This window comes from Monopterus albus, unplaced genomic scaffold, assembly GCF_001952655.1.
Source record: "Monopterus albus unplaced genomic scaffold, M_albus_1.0 scaffold135.1, whole genome shotgun sequence".
NCBI classification, from domain to species: domain Eukaryota; kingdom Metazoa; phylum Chordata; class Actinopteri; order Synbranchiformes; family Synbranchidae; genus Monopterus; species Monopterus albus.
In genome coordinates, this window is record NW_018128015.1 from 534,660 (window position 1) to 543,109 (window position 8,450).

The 8,450-nt window shown below is 40.2% G+C and overlaps 1 protein-coding gene across 5 annotated transcripts in view; it reads left to right on the forward strand.

Moving 5' to 3' along the window:
* arhgef28a (Rho guanine nucleotide exchange factor (GEF) 28a) overlaps nt 1–8,450 on the forward strand; it is a 45,668-nt gene that overhangs the window by 4,742 nt on the left and 32,476 nt on the right. For 4 of the 5 annotated variants that reach the window (XM_020613591.1, XM_020613595.1, XM_020613593.1 and 1 more), the window contains exons 3-5: nt 3,996–4,140; nt 4,237–4,614; nt 7,058–7,247. In XM_020613591.1, coding sequence (XP_020469247.1) covers nt 3,996–4,140; nt 4,237–4,614; nt 7,058–7,247 — 713 coding nt within the window. Of the gene's footprint in view, nt 1–1,405; nt 1,476–3,995; nt 4,141–4,236; nt 4,615–7,057; nt 7,248–8,450 lie in introns of those variants that run through there. The other variant, XM_020613594.1, reaches the window with a different exon arrangement.

The following is an 8,450-nucleotide window of genomic DNA, read 5'->3' on the forward strand; positions in this document are numbered from 1 at the left end:
GTCGAAAGCGAAACTGATGACATTTCCCTCAGTATCTTTGTGTTTAGTGCTAATTAGCAAGCATTAGCATGCTAACATACTAAATTAACATCTGAACTTAGGAGACATTGCACCTGCTACACATGCTGCCACTGTTATTGTGAGATGTTAGCATGTTGTTAGCATTTTGCTTAAGGTGCCACTGTTATTAGACACATAGCCACTAGCATGGCTGTAGACCCTTTGTCTTTTTTTCCTTATAGCAGTATGACTTCATGCTAACAAATGGAAATACAGTAGATTAACTATATCCGGTATGATGTTTGCTTAGTTGCCAGTATGGTTTGATGGTGATATTTAACTTTGTATAATGTGTTTTTCAATTTTACCTGTAAGTGCTGTGGTCATTGTGTTTGCTATGCTTTTCACATCGAACCACTGGAAACCTGCACACTATGATTTATTGATAAGCCACTCAATCATAAAAAGAAGAAAAAGACAAAATAGTCACATGCTCTTATTACAGCAGCGTTCTCATATGTTGTAGAGCTAAATATCATAAATAATTATTCATTTCAGTAGGTATTTATCATACACAAAACCCAGGACCTTGTTGGTGTTATTATGTAACAGCGAGTCTATTCTTGGCAGTCTTGTCATTTGAAATGTAATGTTTGTGGCACCATGCCTGTTGACTGCCAGCCTTTTCTGACATGTACTACTAAGTATCTCATTTGCACGGCAGGTTAAATCAGAGTTATCTCACCCGCGCATGAGAAAATGCCTGTGATACAATGCTAGCTGTCACCATCAAAATGCCAGTGAGATTCCGGTCCACTGAGTTTCGTTTTCTCAGTTGTGAGCAGCTGACATGTCACTGTAGTATTATGTAACTTAGAAAAATGTCAAATATTTTACTTTGAAACATACAAAATGCATGCACTTCTGAGTTGTACAAAGGCTTTTCTTGATGTCTTATCTTGTTTGAATATTTATGAAATGGACTGAGCATGTGGAAATGAATGGTCCAAGCATGTGTGCATTTATGGTCAAAGCCAAAGCATTAACTTAAGACTGATTTACACTGACTGTAGAAGTCCTTGTTTTGTCATTTTCTCTGAGGTTTTAAAAATGATTCATTGTTCAGTAGAACAAACAAAATGTAACTTGTGTTGGTTTCTTAGCTGAGCTACTATACTGTGAAAATGGTTAATGTTTCGAGCACCCTGCTGGTGTGAGAGTGTTTTCTCGCTAAGACAGGCAACTGTTACTGGAGCTGTTTTTGTTGTTGTAGTGTCAGTGATCCTGCTCCCCTGACATCACACGTGCGTTGCACTCAGGAGATCATGGCCAAGAGCTCTAGAGCTGATGACTGCTGGTTTCCTGGAGACCGCAGGCGGCAGATCTGATGTTGTTTTTCCCCACTGATTGGACAACAGTGTGGATATTCTACAATCCTGTCCGTGCTGTCTCATTGGATTGGTGTTTAAATGAAAGTAAATATTGAACAACCTGTCAGTTATTATGCCATATTTAGCTATTGCTATAGCACTATTCCCTTTTACAGACTGCTATCAGACTGCTTTTAAATGTGACAAACTTTCTCATGTTTATGTTCCATAATTAACACATTATGTCTGACCTGAAAGCTGCCCATATAGGAGGCATGAGGTAAAACAACAAGGTGTTGAATATTTTATTGTTACTGGATCAGGTTCTGTCATGATAACAGCTCAGAGAAAAGGTCATAGATTACATCAGTATGACATCTTGTCATCACCCAGATATCCTCCTTCTTCTTCCTCAAAGCACAGGAGATACAGTTAGGATAACACATATTCTGTCTATTAGATTGTACCTGTGTAAGGCAATATTATCTGAGGCTGTTGCAGATTGTTTGGGGCAATTAAGTTAACTACAGCCTATTTGGAGCAGTGAAAACAAAATCAAAAAGTATTGAAAAGAAATGTTCACATGTGTTCTTTTGACATTTATCGACATTCTAATTGAATAGCTGGAGGACAGTCCTACAAAAATAAAACACAGCTCCTTGATATGATTTATCAAAATATCACTTGTCATGTGACAGAACATAGACAAAAATCTTGTGAGAATGGAGATAATCTAGGCAAAAATTAAAGCAAAAACAGTGTAGAGGAAAGTTCCCCCACTGCAAAAGATAAACAAAGAAATTATGTAGAATTTTAATAAAGGTAATGAAATTTTACTACATTTGAACTTGAGGGTTACTGCCCTGTTTCTAGCATTGTAAGAAACCAGGAAGGCTACACAAACCATTTTTCATTTTTGTTTTGTAAAGAAACAATCAGCGATAACATTAAAAGTGGTAAGTGCACACAAAGTGGTGCTGCAGCTAACCACTTAGTGTGCACAACAAGCTGAGACAAGGCAGCTTGAGTCAGACCTCTGTTATCAGTGTAAAGCAATAGCCTGCTGAAACAGAGTCAGATGCATTTCTATCTTTGAACATTATTGACTAGACTTTTATAAACTATGATAGTTTAGGGGCAAAGTAAATGGAAACTGATACCAGCTTGAAGGCTTAGTTCAAACAGTCAACTTTATGCTACCAGTGTTTGGTTAGCCAGGGGCAAGGTCTTTCCTGTTGGAGTAGTGTGGGGAAGCACCATCTTTGCTTGTGGCAGCTTGCAGTTTCACCATAAGCCAGTTTAGAATTAACCTAATGCCATAGCTAGCAGCTAGGATAGGAGCTAAGATGACATTCCCAGTTATTTAGTACAAATATGCAAATGAGGCATGATCACAGTAAATCATATGGTGAACATGGTAAACACTATGCCTGATAAACATCTGCTAGTAAGCATTTATAATGTGTGCATGTTAGCATAGGGTGCATAGGGTTAACATTTAGGTCAAAGTACTGTTGTGCCTAAATAGAACCTCACTGAGCCACTAGCATTGATAAATAGAACCGCACTGAGCCACTAGCATCGATAAATAGAACCTCACTCCACTAGCATCGATAAATAGAACCTCACTGAGCCACTAGCATCGATAAATAGAACCTCACTGAGCCACCAGCATCGATAAATAGAACCTCACTGAGCCACTAGCATCGATCTGGACTCTTTTTGAAGATAACATATTTAATCCATATGCAGTCCAAACTGAAACAGAGACCTCTGTGTGCTTCAGTCCCTTGTATTTAGCTCCTTTCTTGCCTAATTGTTGCAGGAATTAAGACTCAGGGCGACAGACATCAATTCATGGAAAAGCCACAAGTATCTTACCTAAAATTATATTTAAACCTTAGCCTAAAGTATTAATAATAGGGATACATTAAGGATGGGCCATAAAACCCCAAGCCGAACACAAGAAAACAAAGGATAAGGATATTGCACAAGCATGGAACATCAAGTTTGTAATCCCTCTTGAGTTTGAAAGATAACACCCTCTTGTAAAGGTCAGTCTCTGGGGTAAAATAATACGTAAGAGGTGAGCTAAGCCTCCAGTGTTTGGTAATCAATGTTAATGCTGAAAATAATGAAACATTCACTTTGTTTTGTTAGTGAATAAGAGGCACTACATTTCAGCATGTTGTATTGGTAACTGAAATGATTTGACCACCCTGCATCTGTGGTTATATGCAGCAGAAACAAATAACAAACGAGGTCAATGATGCAAGAGTTATAATGCACCTCAGTGTGAAGGTGGATTATGGAGTAGACACTCAGCAGTAGACACTCCTTTTCATACTGACTCACTTTTCCTCCTTTCATCCAGTACACTGTGTACAGTGAACAGGATGAATAGAAGGTGTCAACAGTATAATCCAACAAGACCTTTCCTTATAAAGAAAGCTGTGTAGTCCCCCTTAAATTGGAGCCATTACAATGTGATAATCCAGTGTCTTGTGATATTGTTTTTACACTGATAGTGAATAATGAAAAATGCCTCCACTTTGTTATGAATTATATACTTTGGCTTTGTCATAAATGACACTAAATGGGTGGATTTTATTCTTCTCATCTCAGGGACAGGTGGAGGCCCATGTGAGTCTAGAAGCCAGCGCTCCTGAAGATGCAGAGTTTTACATTGTTGTGCAAGGCTCTAGGCTTACACATGTGACTGCAGCGCGACGAGGAAATAATGGGCTGACCCTTCACTTCACAGTTCCCGGTAGGTCCTTCAGTCAACTTAACAACACTCAGGTCTGTCCCTTTGCCTGCCATTGCCTGACTAGCTCCTAAGATTTCTTATGGTTTTCTCCTACAGGACATGACCTTGCAGAAGTTGTCTCTGTCACATCCTACTTTTACTCAGAGGGCCAAGTCAGGCGATGTGAAGGTGAAGCATCTCTTGAATACCTTAGGGATATAGTGCAGGAAGTAGCAGAGTACCTGAGTACGCACAGGGACCAGCTTGAGCCCCAGAGCTACCTAGACATCCTGAAGAGGTTGCCCATGGGGGCACTGGAAGCCGACGAAGACCACTCTGCTGGACAGTTAGACCGCAACGAGGAGAATGAGTGCCTTAGACAAAGTTCAGGTGGTGAAGCTGGTCTCAGGCAGCTGGATGAGAAGATCACACAGGCTTTGGCGAACATGGATTATCCTCAGCAGTGGAAAAACACTGACAGTCAGCCAAGAGAAGGTAATTAAATAGGAAGTGAGAGTGTACAGTACAGAAAGTCACAAGCTGCAGTTGTGTAGATTTCTATTTGCCAGAGCTAATTTTGTAGACACAACAGTGTGTGCCTCTCATTGATGCCTCATTGCAAACATAGGTCTTCATATTGTGCTGTACAGATCATTTAACCTTCAAAAATGAAACCAGGCCTCATCAAACAAAGCACATTCACAGGCCTTTGTCTGTTTGGATTTCATTTCAATGTCCCAACTCTTGTGTTTTGTGTTACTTCCTGGATCATCCACAGAAGTCAAATGTCAGGGATTCTCCTCATCTCACCAAGTATCAGGAAACCTTTTGGATGAGTTGCAAAAAGTCGGCAACTCTTCAACTTTCCAGGATTTTTTTGTGTGTCTGTTGTTGCTGTTCTGTACAACCTAAAGGGCTGGTACGCCCAGAAGGAAAATAACAGTGACAGAAAAAAACATATTGCTTAACTCAAACAGTGTCTAGCCACTAGTCTTGCTGATAATTAGCCAGGTTTTAAGATATCTGTGCTGCTTTCAGCAGTACTTTTTCTCAACTAGATAGTGATTTACTGATCAAACTGAAGTGTGGATAATCCAGAGTAACAGGGGTACTGTTTCTTGATTAATATATGTATGTTAACTTTATAATTTTGCTCAGATGTCTTATAATCAAATGTTTTAATAACACATTTGCAATTCGTGTCTATTTCCCTGGGTTATGTTAGTGGAAACTTAACCAGATGAGCTACAGAACTACTTTTTTATAGCAACTGAAATATTCAATTATAATCCGTGTTAGCATGTTATTTTAAACCGCTGTCAGTGACATCATCAGTTTAAAAAATGTAGGCGGGTAGTATATACATCAATGTGTAGTATGTAAAGTTGTCTTGCTATGTAAAATAATGTAGGAGAGTAGTAAAATGCAAATGGAAGTTCCTTTGTGGTCCATGAGAAATACTGTACAGTTCAATATGCCTGATAAAAGTAACTGTAAAGTTGAAAGATCACTATACAGTTCCATTTTACTGTTTAGATCAAACCTGGGCAAATTAGAACCAAAGACATTTTCATAACTTCATAGTTGCTAGAGTTAGGTTTGATGAAAAGACCCATTAACATAGGAGCGTATGAGTCCTTCAAGTTACTGTCATTACTGTGGTGTTCTGGTGTTCTCTAGGTTTCAGAGCCAAGATGAGCTCTGCCTGTTACAGCCTAACTATTTCATGACATGTTGTGCAGGAGCAGCCAGCCAGCCAGCTGCGTGGGGGCGGGTGGTGTGCTCCAAAGACAGAGCAATTACTGCCATTATTCCTCCTTAGTCAAATTAGAGTTGTCCTGCAAACCTCCGTGTCTGTCAGATCACCCTCCTCTGTGCCGCACTCCTATTCCTTTACACCACAGCGGTGTCAGAGTTGTTTCTGCATCTGGCCTCAGATTTGCTTCATTAATTTAAAGCAGTGAGGTCTCGTTGTTAAGAAGTGACAGTGAAATATTGACAGTATGCTAAGGTATTACTATATATTTAGCATAGAGAGATCAGGTTTTCTGCAGAGCTCATATGATTGGTACATATGCAGTAGTTCAGTTCCAGACTGTTTTGTGTTTTCTGCATGAGCAGAAAAAGGAAATGAGACCAGAAACACACTGGGGCCCACAACAAATGCTCTCTACTGCAGTCTTAAAATACTATTTTCATGACAGTAAAATAACTAGCACAAGCAGTACTCAAACAGTTTGGTATGTTCCTGACCTTGAAATTCACTTTGCCTATTTGTGTGGTATCTTGGTGCTGAAGGCAGCAGCACACATGTTGATAAATCTGCACCCTCTCATTTGAGAAGTCAATTGATGTGGTCGGTATAAATAGCTGATTCCTACCACTCTGCATCATCCAGACAGATGCATATTGTTTATATACCCTTATACTTAGTGTTTATGCTCCCTTATACTGCAGCCAACATGAGAGAAGCAGGGACACACTGTTTCACAGCAGGTGTTGACTCAGTGAAACATCCAGTTTTTCTAGGTAGTAATATTATTGGTATACCTAGGACCTTACATAACCCAGAGCGTTTCATTGCTTCTGCACACTGTCATTCCATCAGTATGCCACTGATGCAGGTGATCTGTACACCTGCACAGAGTGGAATTTGCATGTGTAGAATACATACCATGACTAATTTGAAGGTTAGTAGAAAGGTTTAATTACATAAATAACCTCAGACAAAAAGGGATTGGTGTCGTGATGAGATGTATACCAGTATGTTCGTTCACCTGAAGTACTGCAGATAAGGGGCTCCTGTATCTATTCTGATTTTTAGCTGCTCTAGACACCTAAATGAATAAAGGTTAATGATATTTAACAAGATTTTTTGACTGAGTTATGAAATATTATACTTTATACCTCTGCTTGTTTCTCCCTTTTCTCTTTTTAGCTGCTGAGCTTCACCCAAAAGAAACCCTGCTTCACCTGGCAGTGCATTTGGGTTTGGTCCACCTGCACCATTTCTTGCTTCACCAGCAGAGAGGTCAGAGGGCAATAACATTACCCAATCAGGAGGGAGACACAGCCCTCCAGCTGGCTCAGAAGTCTGGACAACATGCCAAGTTCAGGGAGCTGGCAGCGTAAGGCTATGGTTTATCTGTTGTTCAGTCCTTTAGAAATATAATCTTATCTATGTGTGTTACTGTAACACAAGATACATACACACAGTAATACTGTAGTTTCAGTTTGTCAGACCTGTAATTGATTCCAGGGACCTTTGAAAGGGGAATTTCTTGAACTTTTTAAGGAGTTTAAAGGCTTTCTCAAACCTTTTAATCATACCACAAGTGAAGCTCATGCTATTAGCTGATATTATTTGGCTGCTAGAAACAACACATGATCCAAAGATGTGTACGTCACGGCTCAGCCATTATTAACACTATGTTCGTGCGGATTCTCAGTCATCCAGGTCATAGTAAACTGAAAAAAATCAAATGGACTAGGTCTCTAGGTCGAAGACGTTTCAACTCTCATCCAAGAGGCTTCATCAGTTCTGACTGACTGGTGTTGAGCCGGAGATATTTATCCCCCTCGGTGGTGTTTCAGTCCTTTGAAGGACAACAATGTCCCCTAACGACTGAGTCGTTATATCCCAGTATCAGTGAGAGTCGTTACCTGTCTTTGAATCCTCCCCTGTCGACCTACGCCTATTGTCCTGGTGGGCATGTTTGGGCAGAGATCAAAACAGGATTGTAGATGGAAGACAAGATGTGTCTTAGTCCACCACCCCTATTTAGTGAGGGGTGTTCTATTTTTACAAAAATAGCTTCCTTAACTCCTCTCTCAAACCAGTGATGTTCTCTGGAGAGGATCTGGACTTCACTGTCCTCAAAAGAATGTCCTCTGTCCTTCAGGTGGAGGTGGACTGCTGACTCTGGTCCACTGGAGTTGGCCCTCCTGTGTTGGGTCATGTGTTTGTGGAGCAGCAGCTTAGTTTCACCAGTCCAGTTGAAGTTTTTTTCAGATTATTGTCACTACATGCAAAACATTGTAGGATATGGTTCTTCTTACCATTGCTAACTCTGAGAGACGAGACAGTCCAAGTAACTTCAAAACAGTGCTGATTTATTCAAAGGATCACAGGTAAAATTAACATTACATACTCAGGTATCTTGCACCTCCAAACTGGACACAGGCAGATGTAAGATGAAAGACCCTGAACCCACCAGGCCTATACATTATATCACCTCGGTTGGACTAGCCCCATACTACACAGAAACGTCAGCCGAGACGTCTCTGTTACCAGCTTTGCAGCTGGTCATAGCAGTAGTTAAAACATGAAG